Source organism: Leptonychotes weddellii, chromosome 11 (assembly GCF_054177405.1).
Source record: "Leptonychotes weddellii isolate Sample4059 chromosome 11, ASM5417740v2, whole genome shotgun sequence".
Taxonomy (NCBI): domain Eukaryota; kingdom Metazoa; phylum Chordata; class Mammalia; order Carnivora; family Phocidae; genus Leptonychotes; species Leptonychotes weddellii.
The window spans coordinates 14262245-14283651 of NC_138379.1; the positions used below are offsets into that span (position 1 = coordinate 14262245).

Sequence of the window (21407 nt, forward strand, 5' to 3'; positions counted from 1 at the left end):
ACTACGATGGGTAGAATAGTTTCTACTTCACGGGGGGATCAAATGAGATCATGCTGTCAAGTGCTGAGCACAGACCCAGAAACATCGTAAGTGCTCAAGAAACGGGAACTGGTGCTTATCCTTAGCTCCACCGTTATTTCTACCGGAGTAGAGTGTACACACTGAGGCGTTGTAGAAGGAAACGTGTTGTGCTGGATGAAGGCCAGAGCTTTTGAAGGCAAGCAGAAGGTCAAGAAAGGACATCGAGTATGGCTCTGAGACAGGATTTGACAAATGAATGCAGTTTATTGGGGATACGATGCTTCCAGATCGTGGCCCAAAATCAGTGCTGCAGTTCACCTCACCTTTCCCCCCTCCCTGCGTTCAACCAACCTCCTTGCTGCTTTTCCCCATCTGAAACCCTGACTGAGGACACATGCGCGCATGAGCTCGTGCGCGCGCGCACATACACACACACACACACACACACACACACACACACACGGGTCCTGCTTTCTTGAGCCATTTTGCACATCTGTTCTCTCAGGGGCTTCAACGCCTCTCACTTCTCTGGATCACAAAGGTCAGAGCCTCCACATGGTCCCGCGACCTCCAGCCACTCTGTCCCCGCACCCATCCACATGTCACAGCTCACAGCTCCAAGGCCCTAGGAAGGAACCTCCAACGGAGCAATAGGGCTGGCCCCTGGGCCCTGAACTGCAGGCCACGCCCACTCTCGACTGGTAGAGCTGGTCTACGACCAGGCTGCAAACTCCAGGGATTCCTCCTCTCCCTTTTCTCCAGACCCCAGCCCCATGCCGGGCCCACATACTCGGGCAAGCTGCCTGCTTTCAAGAGGCTAAGTTTGCCCAGCTGGGCTGTCCCAAGGTGTAGGTTCTTGTGGGCAGGGGAGGGAGCACAGCCCTAGATTTTCGCCTCTGCTGAACCCATCCCTTCAAGACCCACCTCCAATCTGCCCAGTCAAAATCCACTCCCCTCCTCCCTGGCCCTACAGCCTTGTACAAGTACTATAACCACCAGCAGCCGACACCCTGCCTCGGTTTACTTGGTTACTTGCTTACTTGGTTGGGAACAGGCCTCCTCGCCTCCCATCCTTAAAGCCTGGCATCGTGGAGAAGCCACGGTCTACCATGTGTCAGCCGCGGGAGGTGGGGATCACGTGCTTAACCTCTTCAGCCCCGGGTTCCCTCATCGGAACCAGGAGGCCAGCAACCTTCGCCTGCAGGGCTGTCAGAGGGGGAACGTGGCACGCGGCTGGCCTAGAATCATTGCTCACAGCAGCCAGACTTCTAAAACAAGCCATCCGGGGCGCCTGGGTGGCTCAGTCGTTGGGCGTCTGCCTTCGGCTCGGGTCGTGATCCCAGGGTCCTGGGATCGAGCCCCGCATCGGGCTCCCTGCTCCGCGGGAAGCCTGCTTCTCCCTCTCCCACTCCCCCTGCTTGTGTTCCCTCTCTCGCTGTGTCTCTCTCTGTCCAATAAATAAATAAAGTCTTAAAAAAATAAAAAATAAAAAAAAAATAAAACAAGCCATGCACCCTTGCTGGCTCTCTCCTCACCTCCCACGCACACCTCCATCCCCAGCAGCATGGCTTCCATCTCGAAACTGCCCGTGGCCAGGGCACACAACCCCGTGCCCTGCGCAAGCCCAGCAGCCCTCAGTCCTCCTACTTCTCTGCCTCCAGGCCCCCACCGCCCATCCCTTCCTAGGACCTCAGCTGCATCCATTCATGTGCTTCGTGTCCCTTACGCCCAGACCCCTGTCCTCGGCTGACCTGCATGCGCCGGCGTGCCCCTGGACAGCCCAGGCAGCACAGGCACTTGCAGCTCGCTCACCCCACCTGGACTCACCTTCACCGCTCCCCTGGCTCAGGCCAGCTCTCTCCACCTCTCCGCATGTGTTGGCAGATGTCCCCCCCCAGACACACACGCGCACGGCATTCACTTCCTATCACTTCTTTTTTTTTTTTTTAAAGATTTTTTTTTTAAATTTATTTATTCATGAGAGACAGAGAGAGAGAGGTAGAGGGAGAAGCAGGCTCCCAAGGAGCAGGGAGCCCGATGCGGGACTCGATCCCGGGACCCCGGGATCATGACCTGAGCCGAAGGCAGACGCTTAACCATCTGAGCCACCCAGGCGCCCCTTCCTATCACTTCTTAACAAACTGCCACAACACCGTGGCTTCAACGCCGCCCGTTTTATTATCTCACAGTTCCGGAGATCAGGAGTCCTACAAATCGAGGTGTCGGCAGGGCTGAGTTCCTTCTGGAGGCTAGCGGCAAGATTCTCCTTCCTTGCCTTTTCTAGCTCCTAGCGGCTGCCTGCGTTCCTTGGCTCCTGGCTCCCTCCTCTATCTTCAAGGCCAGCGGGATAACATCTTCCCATCTTTTCTGAGTCTGACTCTCTTGCCTCCCTCTTATAAAAATGCTTGTAATTCCAAGGGGCCCACCCTGATAATCCAAGATAATCTCCCTATCTCAAGAACCTTAATGCAATCCCCTCTTGAGAGTCCCTTTGGCCATAGATGAGGACATATACACGGGATCCAGGGCTTAGGACATGGCCATCCTCAGGGGGGTCACGATTAGGCCTACTGTACTTCCCTCCCTCCAACTGCTCTGAGCCTCTAGGATATCCCTCCAGTGACAGAAAAGATGTTGACCCACCTCCCTTCCGTAGGCAACGTCTCCATCTGAACCTTCTCGGTGATAGAACAGCTTGTCCACCACACCTCATCGCTCCTCTAGCTTCAACTAGCCCTCCAGGAGGACCCCCCAACCAGGTTTTTCAAGGAAGTTAACGTCTTTCTCTGAACAAAGCTCCCTGCCCCCCATGTCTGCCGGCAGCCATCCCCTCCCAACTCCTGTCTCTCCTCCACTGATCTCACCCAGCTCTACTGGTCACCCGGGTTCTAAGAGCGTTCCCGTCTGGCCACTCTCTCGAAGGGCTTCACCACAGCACCAGCAGCCACTGAGGCCGGACCATTCTTTGTTGTGTGAGGCTGTCGCGTGCATTATGAAAGGTTCAGCAGCATCCCCGGCCTCTGCTTCTAGATGCCAGTAGCGGATCCGCCCCCCCGCCAGTTGTGATGGCCAAAAATGTTTCCAGACGGTACCAGACATCAGGGGCAGCGCGGGGGAGCCAAGGGCCCCAGGTCAAGAACCACTGTCTGACAGGAACAGTTCTTGCTAAGGTGGCCAGTGACTTCCCCGGCACTAAATCCGACAGACACTTCTGAGCCCTTCTCTTGTTGGCTGTTCTGGCCTCCCCACCTCTCGGGCTGCAATTCCTGTCACCCTTGCAGGATCACGCTCCCCTCCTGGACTGCTAACGGCTGACGTTCCTCAAAGCTTCCCCCAGGCCCTCTCCACCTCTCGTTCACCTGTCCTCCCTGGGGGCTGCCCTCCACACCCCCGGCCCAGGGACCCCTGTACACAGCTGACTCAGGCAGTGACACCCCCAAACCTGCTCTCTAAGCTCCGCACCCATGTAGCTAACTGCCCAGTTGACAGGGCCATTGGGGACCTTGCCATCACTCCCAACTCAGCGAGTCCAAAACCAGGATGGGGATCTTGCCCTCCGCCTAGGCCCCGCCCTGCATTCCACTTCTCAGAGATACCTTCCTGACCTGCTGAGAGCGGAACACTGAAGGACTTGTTCTGGCCAATTCCCTCTCCCTTACCTAGGCCGATCAATCTGTTTCCAGAGATCACTCTTGCTCATGCTGAAAGAGGTCACAAACCAGTTCACCTGTCTCCATGTCGCCACCCCACCCTAGCTCAAGCCTCCACTGTCACCGATGTAGAGAACGACTGTAGCCCTCTAACTGGGCTGCGGGTATCCATTCTCCACCAATGCCCCCACCCCTGATCTGTTCGCCAGGCTGCAGCCAAAGTCACCCTTTCAAAACATAAACGAAACTTCTCATTGTCCTTAAAGAGCAAAAGTCCCAGTTTGGTCTACTGGGCCCTATACATCCAAGCTTCTGTCTCCCCCTCCCAGCCCCTGTGTTTGCTGCACTCCAGGCACGATGACCTTCTTCTAGTTATGCAAACGTGCCATCTTCTCTCCTGCCACAGGGCCTTTGCACATGCTGTTCTGTCCATCTGGTAGGTATTCTCTCCCCTCAATCACAGCTCCACCATCGGGAAGCCTTCCCTGACTTCTGGCCACATCAGTTCCTCTGATTGTTCCCTTTTCTCCTAGCCTCACTGTCTCTTCATCACCTGAGTCATGACTTTACATTTACTTATCTTATTCTTTGATTCATTCCAGCTTCCCCACAATAAGCTCTATGAGGGCAGGACTGATGTCTGATCTAGTCCATCGCTCTATCTCCAAGGCCAGTTCAATGCTTAGCACAAAGAAGCCCCACAGGAAGGGTTTAATTAATGACTAATGAATGATCTTGTTACTCCCTAGCCCAACTTTCTCTACTGGCCCCACCTTCCTCCATCTCTGTTCAAGCTTGACTCCTGAGAGTCGAGAGTCATCCCTAACAATCCTTCCTCTTCAGATCTTTACAAACTCTCTTTCTCATTTCCACATCCCATGCCTTAATAAATCTCAGAGATTCTCCTTCCTAAGTCTCTTGCAAATGTGCCTGCCTCTAGCACCTGAGTTGAAACCAGCATCTTTTCTGACCTGAGCCCCCCACCCAGGCCTCCTACCCATCCCAGTTCTCCATTCTGCAACCTAACCTCCCCATTCTGCAAGGCCTCTGCCTGGCCCGCTTCAGTGGCTTCCCCTGGCCCGCAGGATGCACTTACCCTGACTTATGAAACGTAGCGTGATCTGCCCCTGCCTCCTTCTCTGCTGATTTCTCACCACGCTGACTCGGGCTCATTGCTAGCACCACACCGGACCCGTTGGAGTTTCTCTCGCTCAGCTGCTCTGTGTGCCTACAGCATTCTTCCGTGCCCCGTCCCCCAACTGCTACTCATTCCTCAAGTCTCGAGCTGAAGGAAATCCTGCCCAAGCCCCTCAAGTAGGCCAACGGCAACAATTATAATAGCTGATATTCACCGCATGCTTCCCGAAGGCAGGCACGGATCTAAAAACTTCATAGTATTGACCTATTTCGTCTCCACCATCAACTATGATAATTCTGTTACAGAACAGGCACAGAGAAGTTAAATGATTCATCGAAGGTCACATTTGATAGTAAATAGCAAAGTGGACTGACATAATGAACTTGGGCTCTAGGCTCCAGATCCCCGAGCACCGCGAACACCACCATCTCCCTCTGCTCCTAGAGCGTCCTGTCCTCCCCACTTCCGTAGCAATGATCACATGTGCACGTGCCTGTCCAGTACCTGTTCTCCCCACCAGACCGTCCACTCCCTGAGAGCAGGGGCCATGTTCTCCGGCACCCAGCCCAGCACCCGGCATCACTGCTCTTTGGGCTGAATGCCATGCTCTGCATTCCCACAGCCCCCAGACCCAAGTCACCCACTCCAGAGGAGGGCCCAGGTCAACCCTTTGTAAATGCTACAGAATGGCCCGCCAGACACACACACACACACACACACACACACACACACACACACACGAACATTCACGGGGAAATCGCCCTGAGTTCTTCCCTTCCTGGCTGGCCGGCCATGGGCTCCCTAGGGCCCCACCACTGATTCTGCCGCCCCAGCCAGATGGGTCGCTCAGCATGGCCCTCAGCCACCCAGGGTGGCAAGCCACTCAGCCAGGGCAAGGGGATAGCGAGATCCGTCATCCCAGCATCCCGGAGTGATGGCAGAAAAGCTCTCGGGGCCAGACTGGGCCAGCGTATGGCTCCCCCTGCTGGTCTCCTTCCACGCTCGCTAGCACCCTCTCCCGCGGCGCAGGCCAGGGAACACTCACCAGCCAGGAGAAGCAGCCAGCTGATTTGTCCTGGGTGGAGATCTGCCCCTCATAGGGGCCGAAGATGTGGCCCTTGGGGATGACCTCATTTATGCATCGCACGTCATTCTCCCCACTGGCTTCCTTGACCACCTCCATGCCCTGCGGGATGGTGAGGGCAGCCCTGTCTGGGATGCCCACGGGCACTGGCGTGTCGGACACAAACACTGGGGGACCGTGGTTCGGGCACTCATCCACAAAGTACTCCTGGCAGGACTCGCAGACTGAAGGGACGGAAAGAGCGAGAGAGCCTCAGTTGCTGCAGGGAGGCAGGACGCCCACGGCGGAGGCTGAGGGGCTTCAGGGAGGCCCACCCTGAGGATGGCATCGAGCAGTGAAGAGTACACTGCGTGGTACCCAAGAGTCCCGGCCCTGGCTCCACCCCAGCCAGCCACAGGCCCCCGACTCTTCAGTGGTAAAAACCCATTACCCTCCCTGGGGGCTCAACGGACAGGCCCGCCAATGCGGAGGAGACCAGGAGCTCCCTTTGTTTTAAGTTTACAGCGCAGCTTTGGAGTCAGATGGGTCTGGGTTGGAACTGCAACTGTGTGCATCTGAGGTCTGTGGGACCCGAGGCAGGGTCCTTAGCCCCCACCAAGCCCCGGTATCCTCACCTGGAAGATGGGACCAATAAGAGCCACCTCAGTGGTTCAGGGTGAGGGTTAACGGAAGCCTGGACCCGTGTCTGATACATCATAGGCGAGTGCCTATCATTAGTCTTAGGCTGCAAATTCCCTAAGCAGAGGTGGGGTGGGGGAGGGGCGGGCGGGAGCAGGGTGAAGGGGTGAAGGTAGGAGAAAGCCAGGAACAGCCCCAGGCTCCACTTACACCAGAAGTCCACTTGCTGGAAGCTTTTGGGCATGATGAGCTCACGCTTTCCCTTCAGTTTCTTGGGCTCCATTTCCATGGTTGAGGGGTCTGGTCTCCTAGAGCTGGCCAGGCCAGGGGCCAGGAAAGGAAGCAAAGAAGCCATCAGAGAGTGGGAGGCTGGTGGACAGAGAAGCTGAGGACCCGGCCAGGAGGCCACGGGGACTCGGGGATGCGGGGCGGGTGGAGGAGTCCCAGCTGGGCTGCCTGCTCAGTGCAGGGGATCGTGAAAAGGTAGGAGTTCTGAGACCTGGGCCTAGGCCTTCTAGGGCCACTGCGTGGGTTCTTCTAGTCTTCTAGAGACTGTGCTCGCTCATGTCTGCTCCCAGGAGCTGCCCAGAGCAGGTGAAGGACGGTGGGCCAGGAGTGGGAACTCTCCCCAGGGCGTCCAACCAACCCAGCCCTGAGATTCCCCACTTCTCCCTCTCCTGCCCCCACACAAGGGCCTCACCAGGGCTGGCCATACTCCTGGTCTCGGAGTGGTGAGCAGACCTCGGTCTTCACCACGGTCACCATATCCCCCACGGCCGCCTTGGTCTGCGCCAGGCACTCCTTCATGTTGTCAGTCATTCTGTCCTGGGGACGCGAAGGCGGGTCCAGCACAGGAAGAGGATCAAAGAGACAGGGGAAGAAGGGTGAGTGTCAGAGAGGGCAAGCGGGGGTCCAGTGGAGTCTGGTTACCCTCCCTGCCATCCCCAGAGGAAGCGCCTGAGAACAGAGACAACAAAAACAGCTGTAGCCCGGCCAAGAGGAAATGCCATTTCTATCCCGGGCTGGTCCTGGGGACGACTGGAGCCACCAGCCCCACGGGGTCAGAGGCCGACGCACAGCTCAGGCCAGGGGGCAAGACTGGATAGCACAGCCTGGACCCCAAGACCAAAGGGCAAAGGGTATGAGGAATCCACAGGAGTCTCCGCACAAGAGTCTGCAATGGGGAGCAGGGGAGGGACGACTCAAGTCCAGCTGGGGCCAAGGGGGACTGGCAGATGAAACGGGCCCCTCAGCGCCCCGTCGCGCAGCCCCCTCACCCAGAGGCTGCCAGGGAATGCAGCCAGGCCCGCTTTGCCAGCTCAGGGCAGGTACAGGCGGGGCCTGGGGGTCCTGGTGCGGGTCGGCGGGCCAGCCTTGACTCCAAACCCCACCCGCTCTGTCTAGGGGAGTCTCCCCAGCCCGCCGCTTACCGCCCTCCTCCACCACCGCGCCGGGCTTCAGCCCCTCCCTCGGCACCCCGGGGTCCTCATGCCAAGCCCAGGGACACTCTTCGGGCCAGGGTGGCGCGCGGCTCTGGCTGGGACCGCGCTCGCGGCCCGGGACTGGGCGAACAGCGTGTGTGACTCACTACCCGGGGCCCCGCTGGCCACACCCCTGCTCCTCGGCTAATCAGCCCCCTGCTCCCCACCGGGGCCCCAAAGCCGGCGGCGGCTGGGAGGGGTGCGGGGAAACACGACGGCCTGCCCCCTCCTCGGAGCCGGCGGGGCCGGGGGGCGCGCGGAGGGGGGCGGGGGCTGCCCGGGCGGGCCGAGCCGCCCCGCCCCCCCCCCCCCCCCCCCCCGCAGCCCCGCGGAGCTTCCCGCCCGCGTGTCCGGCGGGGAAAGTGTGAGGTCCCGCGGCCGGGCGCAGGGGCGGCGCGGGGGGCCGGGGAGGGCGCGGGCCGCTCTCTCCCTCTCACCAACCTTCCCGGCGGGGAGCTCCCTGCCCTGCCCGGCCCGGCCCTGCCCAGCGCCGCCCCCCGCCCGCCAGGCCCGGCATTCCTTGCGGGGGCATGTGGCTTCTTGCCGGCCCCGGGGGCACGCAGTTGGCTGGCGGCCGGGAGGGGGGCGCGCGGGGAGCGGGAGGGAGAGGGCGCCCGGGAGGGGCGGCGGTTGGGGGCCCGCCCGCGGGGGGGGAGTCCAGCCCCCCCGAGGGCCGGGGGGCGCCGGGCGGGCGTCTGGGGTGGCGGGGACCACGGGGGATGGGGGCGGGGCCGGGCCGGGCCCGGAGCGGGCGGGCGTGCGGAGCGGGTCGGCGACGTGCGCGGGCGGCCCCCCGCGCTCCCTCCCTGCGGCCGCAGAGGACTCGGCGTGGCTGTGGCGGGGCCTGTGGCGAACGGGGCGACACCACCGATCCCTGCCCGCTGGGCGCGCCGCACGCCGCCGCCCCTTTCCCACCTGCGCGGTCCAGGGTGGGAACCGGGCGCCTGCAGCGGTGGGGGGTGGGAGGGGGCACCGACCTCCTGGCCCACGGAATGGCCCCCAGCGGCCACCGGTCAGGGAACAGGGGTTGAGGTCACCGAGGCAGGAACATAGGGCAGGAAGATGTGGAGGGACTCCCCCAAGGTCACGCAGTCCATTCCTGATGGAATCCAGACTGGAGCCTGGGGCCTGCTCTGAGTAAACTGGAAACAGGAGAACCCCCAGATTCAAGCATTATGTTTCAGGTCTGGTTCACCTCCATGCCACACTCTCAGCCCAACTTCTTCCAGAAGGATCACCAGGATCACCCTGGGGTGGGATCAGGCCAGGTGGGGACAAGGTCCTATGGATTTGTAAAGGATCATTGAACACTTCTTCCCAGAGGAGCACTTCTCTCTCAGATGGGCAGCATTCACATACAACACATCCTGAGGTAGTTAAGTCTGGTTGTTAGAGGCCTAGGTCCCCAAAGGGGCACTGCCTATGTTCAAATCCCAGTGATTGGCTGTGTGACCCCTGGCAGGTGTTAGGGACTGAAAGTTTGTGTGCTCTCCCACCCCAATTCATATGCTGATGTACTAACCCCTAATGTGACTATATTTGGAGACAGGGCCTATGAGGAGGTGATAAAGGTTAAATGAGGTCATAAGGGTGGAGCCCTAATCCAAAAGGAAGAGACACCAGAGCACACGTGCTCTCTCTCTCTCTCCACCAGGTTGAGGACGAGACAGGCATCAGTGTGCAAACCAGGAAGAGAACCAGCAACCCGGTTCCTCCCCGGGAACCGAATTGGCTTGCACCTTGTTCTTGGACTTCCAGCCTCCGAAATTGTGAGAAATAAATCATGTTTAGGCCACCCCATCTATGGCATTTTGTTAGGGCAGCCTGAGCCGACTGAGACAGCGGGTTATCCAGCTTCTCTATGCTCCCATTTGTTCATCTGCAAAATGTGGCCCACGTTAGATTCTATCACAGACATTGCCATATGGAAATGGACGAAGATGAGTTTGGAGGGGTTAGGCACGGTCTCTTGCATATCTGCACATGAAGAAAGCTGATCAGGAAGGTGGGTATGAGTGACCTCATTAAGGGGTGGCTCTGAATTCTCTTCATTGGATTGGATTTGGGTTTTTTTAGTCAATCATTTGCAGACTCTGGCACTTTATTAGAAGCAGACTGCTTGGACCATTTTGCATTTCTCCTGCTCTGGCCCCTCCATCCTTTCCCAGCACGCCCTCCCCCTGCCCCCCCGCCACATCCACCCTGCCATGGCACCTGTGAACTTGCTGTGTCCTCTACTCTGAGCACACCTGAAAAACTCCTACGGATCCTTCAGCCCTCACTGTTGTTCCCCACTCCACCCCCACCATAATACCCTCTCCAGCCCCATGTCCCTTTCCTTATGGCACTTGTCACCCTTAGAACGGTCTTTTGTTAGCATGATTATTTGATCAATACCTGTTCCCCATAATAGATGATAAGTTCCATGAGGGCAGGCACTTTTGCTCACCACTGAATAGCCAGGTGCCTGGTACCAGGGCAGAAGTAGTGAAAGACAAGCAACTCGCCAGGGCATAAACTTTAAGGAGACACCCCCTCTTGGGTTCTGCATTTGCAGGAATGGCACCTGAAAGTGAACGCGTCCTTGAATTTGGCACCTTAGCTGCCTTCTTGCCTCACCCTAGTCTCAGCCTTGCCTAGCACATAGTGCATTCTCAATATTTACCAAATGAATGACCAAATGACCCATGTCGCAATTCACCACCCCCTTTAATAGGTCCTGCTGGCCCCACTGAGAATCTCAACTCTTAAAGAGATCTCAGAAGGGAAGACAGGGTGGGTGGGTTATTGTTTTGAATCCTCTTCTCTTCGGGGTGCTCTCAGTGATCTTGGCCGGTGGGTTGTCCGGTGGGTGGCCCGGTGGGTGAGGCTGGCTTTGAGAGGCAGTGAGGTGCAGCAGAGAGTGTGATGGGTTAGACTCATGAGTCCTGGACCTGAACGTGACAGGAAGTCATAGAGTGTATGCTGTGAGCATGCGCACATCACTTAAACTCGCCAGGCCTTAGTGTCTTCCTTGGTAAAGTGGAAATCGTCATAATTGCCAGGTAATCCCCAGGAGGAATAAATGAGGTAAAGGCTGGGGCGAGGTCTTGGCAAGAGCCAGTGCTGCGGGTCTGTAAAGGATATCAGTATTAAGCTGGCCGCCCAGAGGCAAGGGGTGAGCAGGAAGAAGATGCGGGGGGGGGGGGGGCCACAAAAAGAGGAAGGGAATGGGGGAAAAGAAGTAGTTAGAGAATAAAGGATGGAGGAGAAGAGGGAGAGAAGGGAGGGAGAGCGAAGAAAAGAGACAAGGAACCACTTTTCTAAGTCTTAAACGGAAAACCATCCCCTCTAAGAAAAGCATTCATTTGTATCTCAAAGTAGAGATGTCTACTGGCCATTTCCTTTCATGTCTTATTTTTCATTTACATTCCACCTTCATCACGTGAAAGAATCGTGATGACCTGAAACACAAACACATAATACTCAACAGAGATTTCATGGAGAGAGATTGATGCCAATTATACCAAGAATCTGTTGTAAGATGGCTAGTGATCTAGCCGCCTGTTCAGTTCTGAGCTTCCTGGCAGCTAGAGCAAAAAGGGAAATACGATGGGTTACAGAGTACTCAGTATTTGACACTTACTTACTGACTGCACAGTTAAGTTCTCTCCATTCTTGGAAGAGTCCAGCTGCCTGGTGAACCAGAACCCAGCCTCACTTGCATGACTGATGGGCTTTACAACTCCCTTCTGCGTCTGTACTGAAAGCTGTGGGGGCAGGGTGGGATGTGGCAGGACTTCCATTTGGGAAGAGAGGGAGAGAGAACACCCCAGGCTAGTGTCCTTCATTGGGTCCATCTCAGCGGGCACGGTAGAGCCTGAGCCAGCTGAAGCTCCAGCAGCTGTTTCTGCAGTCTGCTCTGGACCTGTTCACCCGCTGAGGGGCCTGGGGGAGGGGTGGTCAGCAGGCCTCATGGAGGCTCCAAGCTGCTGGCAATGCTCCCTCTCAGCTGGCTCCTCTGAGTCTGCACACGCAGAGATTAGGCATGTTGCAAACCCAGCAATGAGATGCAAACCCAAGAGGAGGGGGCAGAATGCAACTCAGGAGGCAGCAGCTCTGTTTTCACCCTTGGCGGGGTGCCAGGGTCCTGGAATGCCCGGCAGCCAATGTGGCCTGAGGACTGGGAATCCGTGCCCACTTGGTTTCTCTCGCGGCTGGCACCCTGAGAATGTGACGGGTCTGCTCCGGGACCAGCACGGCATCCTGTGTTGTTGCCTCTGATAACCAAGGGACAGTAGATTAGAGGGCTGGCCCAAGTCACACAGGGACCCAGGCTGGGTATCCCAAGCTCTGGGTGTCAGTCCTGGCTGTGCCGTAAGTTTTTTAGGTGACCTCGCGCCAAGTTCCTTCCTGCCTTGCCCTGAGCCTCAGTCTCCCCTTCTTGAAGAATAAAAGGTCCAACACGGTTCTTAACAGTAAACCACAGGGGTAATGGAGGAAGAGCATAGAATTATTACAGGGAGTTGTTGAATTAAATGCCCAGCAAGCACTGCCTATAAACAGAATAAATTATATGCCTTTAATTTACATATAAGACAGATTTGTAAATGTATGTGGATACTTTTAGGATGAACAAATGATACATTTATTTTAAAACGTTACTGAATTCATAGAAGCCGAATGTCACCATGCCTTTGGTTAATCAAATGATACCAGCACAGCGACTTACAAGCTATGTAACCTGGAGAAAATGAACCACTCCTACCTCAGTTTCCCCATCTGTCCAATGGGACTGAGGTCAGAACCTATCTCATAAGGCTGTTTTACACAGCATAACGCCTGGCGTATAATAAGCACTCCATAAATATGAGTTCTTATTATCATTCAATTTATTTGTTGTTTTAAAAGTAGAGCAGGCATCAGGTGGGCACATTGATGAAAAAGTTTTGACATTAAAAAGGGGGCCTTTATAAGCAGTTACTACCTTTAGGAGCGAAACACTTTTAAAAAATCTGAACTATAAAGATGCTCATCCCAATAGAAAAAAAAGGAAAATAATATTAAAAAAGCAATTTATAGAAGAAGACAAATGGCCAATATGCCTTATGGAAAACCACAAAACTTTAATACCCAAATAAATATAGATTAAAATAAACATCATTTTTCCTCTATTAAGTTAGCAAAGATTAAAAAATCTCAATAATTTTGCAGGTTGGCAAAAGTGTGGAGGAAATACTCTACATACCCTCCTGGTTGGAAAAATTAATTGGTACAACCTTTTTGGAGGGCGATTTAGCCACACATATCAAAAGACTTGAAATGAGCAAAACATTCGTAGGAGCAACCCCATATCTAGGAATTTCTCCTAAGGACATAATTAAGTTGTGTGCAAAGATGTACCCCCAAGGCTGTCCTCTGCAACACTATTTTTAGTAGCAAAAAACAAAAACAACAGCAACAACAAAAACACCAGGGAAAAATGTACACCTTGAAAACAGGAGAGAAGTTCATATATAGCACACAGTGAACTATTAGACAGCAATTAGCAATGCTTTAGAAGAATATTTATGGGCATGGAAACACATGCTCAACACACTGTTAATGAAAAGTGAAAGTCACTAAGTGAAAGAAGATAATTTGAAAGGCTCCCTGCTGTATGATTCCAACTATAGGACATTCTGGAAAAGGCAAGACTATGGAGGCAGTAAAAAGTTCAGTGGTTGACAGGGGTTAGCAGGAGGGAGGGATGAATAGGCAGGAGCACAGAGGATTTGTAGAGCAGTGAAACTACTCTGTGTGATAACCATAATGGTGGACACATGTCATCATACGTTTGTCTAAACCCATAGAATGTCCAGCACCAACAGGGAGCCTTGATGTAAACCACGGACTCTGGGCGATAATGATGTGTTGGTGCAGTCCATCAGTTGTAACCCCCACATCGGGGGCAACAGCGGGTGTGTGGGGACAGGGGGAATGTGAAAACCACACTTTCCCCCTCACGTTACTGTGAATCGAGAACTTCTCTAGAAAGTAAAATCTATTTTTAAAAATGAAAATTGTGAAAAGAAAGATACAAAGTAATCCCATTTTAGAAATATATTCACATATGGATTTGCACACACAGGTCTGGGAGGATGTATTCTGGGGGATCACTTGCAGTTGGTTGGCACAGCGTGTTAGGAAGAGTTTCTCTTTTCTTCTTTTGGCTTAGGAGGAAAAAAAAGTCACTTAAAAACTCTTTCAAGGAACTCTATCATCATTTAATTTAGAAATTGCTGGAGAAGATAAGGCCTAAGGTTCTGCCATCCTCACACACTTGTGATTGGATGCTGAGACCCAACCAATTGGTTGGGAGGACGGACTCCAAATTAGAGACTGAATACCAGGCCCATTTGATGAATGAATGCAAACTGACTGATGGATCTGTAAGGGCCCCGATATTTCTACCACGAAAGACTTCTGTTTTTACTTTGCTTTGTGATTCCCATTTTGAAAGATTTTGTCTACCGGAAAGACTGTATACGTTGTATAATCATTCATTCATTTTAGGGGCGCCTGGGTGGCTCAGTCAGTTACGCGTCCAACTCTTGGTTTTGGCTCGGGTCACGATCTCAGGATCATGAGATCCAGCCCCGCGTCGGGCTCTGTGCTTAGTGGGGAGTCTGCTTAAGACTGTCTCTCCCTCTCCTTCTGCCCCTCCCTCTGCACACTCTCTCTCTCTCTCTCTGTCTCTAAAATAAATAAATCTAAAAAAAAGAATTCATTCCTTTTCCTAGCTTTTCCTATACACACTGGTATGTGATAACCAGGGTTAACACACTGGTTAGTTGCTATCATCCTAAGCAAAAGCAAAGAGATCTGGCATGCTCATTCATTTGTCCTGCTGATTACAGGGAACTGTACAATGTTCATTAAGCTTCTTTATGTTTACAAAATAGTTCGGTGGGTCGATTACTATGCAGCTATGAGACTAAACAAACCACAACTACATGCTACAGTATGTAGTCGCAACGCTGAGAAATGAGACCCCAAAGAGTACATACAGTATAATTCCATTTATATAAAGTTTCAAAAAAAAAAAAAATGGGCAAAACTACGGTGTTAGAAGTGTTTGCGGAAAGAACTGGGAAGAACTAGAAAGGGATAAGCAAGGGGCTTGTCAGATGCTGGTCATGCTCTATTTCTTGATCTTGGTGCTGGTCCACTGGGTGTGTTAAGTTTGTGAAAATATATTGAGCCGTGCTTTTATAATATGTGCATTTTTCTATATGTATTTATACGTTAGTAGAAACAAAGGAAAAATATCTGCAGGGGCCCTAAGGGCCAAGAGGTCCCATGGGGGAAACTCTGACCCAGCGCAGCCCCTGATTTTGCAATTGGAGAACTGGGGTCCAGCCAGTGAGGCTCCTGATTGGGTTTCAGGCCTTCATCTGCAGAGCAGTTTCCAGCCAGCACAGCTGGCTTGGGGGCGGGGGTGGGGGGGCAGGAGAACACATTCTCCCACGGTGGTCCCTCCTACAGAACCTTTTAAAGGTAATAGGTTGACTCCATCATTGATAAGATTTTGATAAAAAGAGAGGTTGGGAGAGGTTCCTGAGTCAAACACAGAAGGTGGTCAAGGGTGGCACCTTTTTTTTATGTGTTTGATTCTCAGGGAGACACTGCTGGTGGCTTACCTGGATCCCATGCCCCCATTCCTCCCCACTAATAGAACTGGACATTGTTCAGGTGCGACACCTCCCTCCCAGGACCTACTGAGATTCAGGAGAATCTGAGCCTACCCTCAGCTGCAGGTGTGGGCTCCGATTAATCTAAGCCAATTACGGTGATACCATCCCCCTCCCCAGTTATTAGATCATGAACCTGGCCTTTCATTCATCAGCACCTGACATTCCCCCAAGGTCGGACACCTGACCTACTTAGGCCCATCCAAGGGAAGAAAAGGGCTTCTATTTCATGACTTGAACAAGAAAGCATGCGGCCTCTGTTACAAATAGCAGGCACGTTGTGCAAAGGGCTTTGGCGGGAAGCAGCCTCAGGATGAAGCTAGTACAGCAGAGCAGAGGGAAGGTGTGGTATGTATAATAAGTAATATATTTGTTCTTTGTCCCCAGTTCCTGGCAGAGAGCACCTAAAACCCTTGGAATTTCCCAAGTGATAGGAGTGTCTTTTGTTATTCATAAGGAGCCCCTTTCTAGCTCACCTGAGTCTATGCTAATAAGTGACTAAGGGTGGGGCCCCTACAGAGCCTCCGGATGGGGCTGGTCACGGTCACCCCAACCTGAGAACCAGAACCTAGATTAGAAAGTTAGAACCTCCAGCCCCACCCACTGACCTCCTGGGAGGGGAGGGGGCCTGGAGATGGAGGTCTACAAAAATCCTTTGGTTTTTAAACTGAAGTATAGGGCGCCTGGGTGGCTCAGTCATTAAGCATCTGCCTTTGGCTCAGGTCATGATCCCAGGGTCCTGGGATAGAGCCCCGCATCGGGCTCCCTGCTCAGCGGGAAGCCTGCTTCTCCCTCTCCCACTCCTCCTGCTTGTGTTCCTGCTCTCGCTATGTCCCTCTCTGTCAAAGAAATAAATAAAATCTTAAAAAAAATAAAATAAAATAAACTGAAGTATAATGGACATAGACAGTATATTCGTTTCGGGTGTCCCGCGTAACGACTTGATATCTGTATATATTGCGAGATGATCACAGGAAGTCGAGTTAACATCTATCATGGTTACGGAATTCGTTTTCCTGTGATGAAAACACTTAAGACCTACTCTCTTAGCAACTTTCAAATATGCAACACAGTGTTCTTAACTACAGCCACCATTACACATTACATCCCCAGCACTTCTTTATTTTATAAATAAGCTAGTCATAAAATAAACTAGAAGTTTGTACCTTCTGTCTCCCTTCCGCCCATTTCACCTCACCACTCCCCCCACCCCCGTCTGGCAACCAGCAGTCTGTTCTCTCTATCTATGAGCTTGGTCTTGTTTCCTTCGGATTCCATATCTAAGTGAGATCCTTCGGTATTTGTCTTTGTCTGACTTACTTGACTTAGCATAATGCCCTCAGGGGTCCATCCATGGTGTCACCAATGGCAAGATTTCATTCTTTCAGATGGATAAATAAGATTCCATTGTATGTCTCTACCACATCTTCTTTATCCACTCGTCTGTCGATGGGCACTTGGGTTGTTCCCAAGCCTTGGCTCTTGCAAATTGTGCTGCCGTGAACATGGGGGTGCAGATATCTTTTCCAATCGGTGCTTTCATTTTCTTTGGGTAAATACCCAGAAGTGGAATTTCTATTTTTAATTTTTCTGACGAACCTTCATATCATCCTGCACAGTGGCTGCACCAATTTCAATTCCCAAAGCAGTGCACGAGGGGTCCCTCTCCTTCACCTCCTGGCCAACGCTCGCTCTCTCTCGCCTTCCTGATGACGGCCATTCTGGCAAGTGTCGGGATATCTCATTGTGGTTGTGATTTGCATTTCCCCGATGATGAATGATGATGACTCATGTACCTGTTGGCCCGTGCCTCTTCTGTGGAAAAAGGTCTATTCACATCCTCTGCCCATTTTTTAATCGGATTGTTTGGTTTTTTTTTTTTGCTGTTGAATCGTAGGAGTTCTTCACATCTTTTGGAAATGAATTCCTTTCTCCGATAGATGATTTGCAAATATTTTCTCTCATTCAGTAAGTTGCCTCAAAAATTCTTGAGCAACATTCAGAGAGCTTCCTGGGTGGTGAACAGGGGGTGGTGCTGGGAGGGTTAGGGTACCCTTTATCATTAGCCAGTGATTGTCCATAAAGCACTTTCCTCAGTTCTGTAGTCATTCTGGCAAATCATAGAACCTGAGGAGGAGGTGGTGGAAACCCCTGACTTATGTTGGTCAGAAACACGGGTGTCCCAGGACTCGCAGCTGGTGTCTGAAGTGGGGACCATCTTGTGGGACTGAGCCTTCCATCTGGGGGATTGGTGCTCACTCTGGGTCGTGAGGTTTAGAACCGAAGGGAGTCATTGGGCACCTAGTCGGTGTCAGAGAATCAGACAATTGGTTGGTGTTGGACAACGCCTCAGAGACCGGGACTTGGACTGACAATGGAATCGACTGCTTCTGGAATCTGCCCTACTTCTGCATTTCCTGTTAGGCCCCTGTGTCACTCAAGCCCCTCTAGGACAGGCCTCTACTCGACGCAGCCATCACCGTCCGCGCCACAGGGACAGGCCCCCACCGCCCTGCTCTGGCTGGGGTCCAGAACTCTGGCTGCACCTCTGTGAAGAGTCGGCCTCCATGTTGCCTCGGCCTCCAAAGGGGCAGATCAGGAGGGCCTGCGGCATCTCACCCCAGTCACGGCTCTCCCCGAAGCCCACGGCCTGACCTGAAGCTCTAACCGGAGCCCTCCCTCCCCCCGCCCCCTCTCTCTCACCGCACGGCTGGTGGGAGCAGAAGCTGGTGTATTTATGGAGCGCAGTAGAAGCCTGGGAACCTTTTAAAAGATGCACATAATCTTCTGTCCTCCAATTTCACTTCTAGGAATTTCACTGAGACACATCATGTGTAAGCGTGTTCATTGCAGCACTGTCTAGAATAGCAAAAGACTGGAAATAACCAACGAGTCCAATCAAATGGGCCCCTGCTCCACACCCTCCTCGGAGCCCCATCGCGTGCCCGGCACCCAGCACAGCTCTCCAGAGCGCCCTCGTTCCTACCGCTGTGCCCCTTGCTCCCACCATGGCCAGAGGGGCTGCCCTGCTCAGCCCACCGCGGGGCATGGCTCCCGGCTGGTGCCTTTTCCCTCTGCCAGGAAGCCTCCTCCCCCAGATACCCACAGGGCTCTCTCCCTCACTCCCTTCAGGCCTTTACCCCCTGTCACACCCTCTGCCCCCTGACAGAACTGCAATCGCTCCCTGACAAGTCCTATCCCGCTTTCCTTGCTTTAGTTTTCTCCTGCGCTCGACTCACACCAGCAAATGTACATAGCACTCATCTGCAGTCTTTGCTGCCTGTCTCCCCAACCAGAATGTAAAGGCCAGGAAGGCAGAGATGTTTATCCTCCGTTGATTGCTGTATCCCCTGCAAGTAGGACGGTGCCTGGTGCAAAGTGAGCACACGATAAACATTTGTTGAATGGACTACATAATCGGTGGTGAAAACAAAACCAAGGTAAAGCCTGTTTGCATAATGAGAGAGGCCTCAACGAGTGGTCGTTGACAGCATAGGTCCTGGCGCCCGGCTGCCGAGGTTCAACTCCCAAGTGCTTCCCTTAACACTGTGTGATGTTGGGGGGGTTCCTTAGCCTCTCTGTGCTTGGGGGATATGAACAGCACCTACTTGGTAAGGCTCTTTGGAGGAGTAAATGAACTAATATTTGCAGTATACTTAGAATGGCATCTGACACAAAAGCGAGTAAGCTGTATAAATGTTATATAAAATAAACGTGCCCTATTTTAATAAAACAGAAAGGACATACACCTGTATACGTGCTCACGTCTGCACGGAAGAGCTCTGAGCTGTGACAGCTGCTAGGGCTGAGGCCTAGTGGAGGAAAGAGCCTTACTTCTTACCGAGTTTTCCACCAGATGCGTGCATTTCTGATTGAAAAAACAGATTAGTAATGCCTCTGAGTTATTGATTACGGAGGAAGAAGTTTATTACGCTTTTCTATCTTTTTTGCAAAACAGCAAATTTTAAAAGGCATCTTAGTATTCATGGTTAAAAAAATAAGCTGCAGGCTGCCCTGCCACCTCCCAGGCAGGGAGCAGAACGGGGGAAGGCATCTGCTGATGGAGGAGGGTGGAAAGAGGGGGCTCCTCCCTACCACCTGCTGGCCCCCTGGAAGGGGACTCTGAAGTCCACACCAATTCCCCAAGGCCGACCTGGCTCCAAGATCCCAAGTACCAAGTTGAGCACAGACACATAAGGCTTGGGGGAGAAGGAGGGGTGCCTGTGGAGGGTCGGGGTCCGGCTGCCCCAGTGTAGGGTCTCTGGGCTGGGGCTGCCAGGGCCTCGGGGAGGTCACACTTGCCAATGATGCCATGGGAGGGTAGGAGGTCATGCGTGAAAGAGGCCTGGATGTGTAGATTCATTTAAGGGTGGTCAGGGCCATACCGCGCTGATGGCTCGTCCAGGATGGCAGATCCTGGAGACCCCCAGGGCCTCTAGTTTGGTCAGCTCCTCAGGTCCCCTCCCCCGTGATGCTAATGAGGAAGGCAAGGCAGGGAGTTGAAGCCATCTGCACCCAAGTCCCTCTGGCTTTTAAGGAGTAGGCCTGGGGAAAGTGAGCTTTCGCATCCCACCGCCACCTCTAGGCTGTCGGAGCTGAAAGCCTGCCCCCAGACCACTGGATCCAAGGGCCTCCTTTCTTGGCTAGGAGACGGAGGCCCAGAGTGGGAGTGACTTGCTCAAGGCCTCCCAGAGGAAGGTGGTGGGAGATAGGAACCCACCGCCATGGTCTGTGCTGGGCAGCCGCCCCTCACCCAGCCCTCCTTTCTCCGGCCCCTGTCCAGGGTGTCCTGCACATTCTCAAACTTACACTTCCCTTGCCCCAAGGAGCTGAAGCCTCCATTTAGCAAGGTAGGGCCCTGGGGAAACCCCACATGGTGTTTTGGCTCCAAGGAAAGGGTCCCACTGCACCGTGAGACCAGAGGGGAAGGCCTGGGGAGGGAGTCGCTGTGGGGCCGTGGTGGGGGGGTGCCCAGTGGGCCCGGCACCCTGCCTTTACCTCTCCTGCAGTCTATTCCTCCTCCTCCTCCCCCCTCACTGCTCTTTCCCGTCCCTGCCCTTCTCCCTGGCTGTTTATTCCATTCGTCCAGTCTTGCCCAGAATCTCAAAATTAAAAGAAACCTCAAAAGTCACCCAAATCCTGGCTTCTCAATGTGTGGTCTGCAGACCAGCAGTAGGGGCATCGCCCGGGCGCTTATTAGAAAGGCAGAGTCCGGGGCGCCTGGGTGGCTCAGTTGGTTAAGCAACTGCCTTCGGCTCAGGCCATGATCCTGGAGTCCCGGGATTGAGTCCCACATCGGGCTCCCTGCTCAGCTGGGGGTCTGCTTCTCCCTCTGACCCTCTTCCCTTTCGTGCTCTCTGTCTCTCATATAAATAAATAAAATAAAATAAAATAAAAAAAAAGAAAGGCAGAGTCCCCTGCTCCACCTCAGACCTCCCGCACCAGAGATCGCCCCGGGTGATGGGCATGCGCAGAAGAGTTGGGAAGCACCCACGGCAACTGCAAGGTGCTCAAAGCCATGGCACCTGTCATCACCAAGTGTGATGAATACCTCCCATGGGAGCTCACTATCAGCAGCCAGGCCACCACCCCATCTTTGGAAAAGTAAGGGGTGTGTGTGTGTGTGTGTGTGTGTGTGTGTGTGTGTGAGATGGGTGAGGCGGTCCGCCAAGGGTCCTGCGTGTCCCTGCTGAGTATGTGAAC

General features: G+C 53.6%; 1 protein-coding gene across 6 annotated transcripts in view; it reads right to left on the reverse strand.

Moving 5' to 3' along the window:
- The window catches only part of PRDM11 (PR/SET domain 11), an 85653-nt gene that overhangs the window by 45835 nt on the left and 18411 nt on the right, over positions 1-21407 (reverse strand). The window contains exons 1-6 of one of the 6 annotated variants that reach the window (XM_081798265.1): positions 19454-21059; positions 18408-18563; positions 17025-18005; positions 7212-7336; positions 6722-6825; positions 5855-6117 (exon numbers count right to left, since the gene is read on the reverse strand). In XM_081798265.1, the coding sequence (XP_081654391.1) occupies positions 5855-6117; positions 6722-6825; positions 7212-7336; positions 17025-17036 (504 nt within the window). In that variant the 5' untranslated portion in view covers positions 17037-18005; positions 18408-18563; positions 19454-21059. Of the gene's footprint in view, positions 1-5854; positions 6118-6721; positions 6826-7211; positions 7337-7941; positions 8325-17024; positions 18006-18407; positions 18831-19453; positions 21060-21407 lie in introns of those variants that run through there. The other 5 variants (XM_081798270.1, XM_081798271.1, XM_081798266.1 and 2 more) reach the window with 5 other exon arrangements.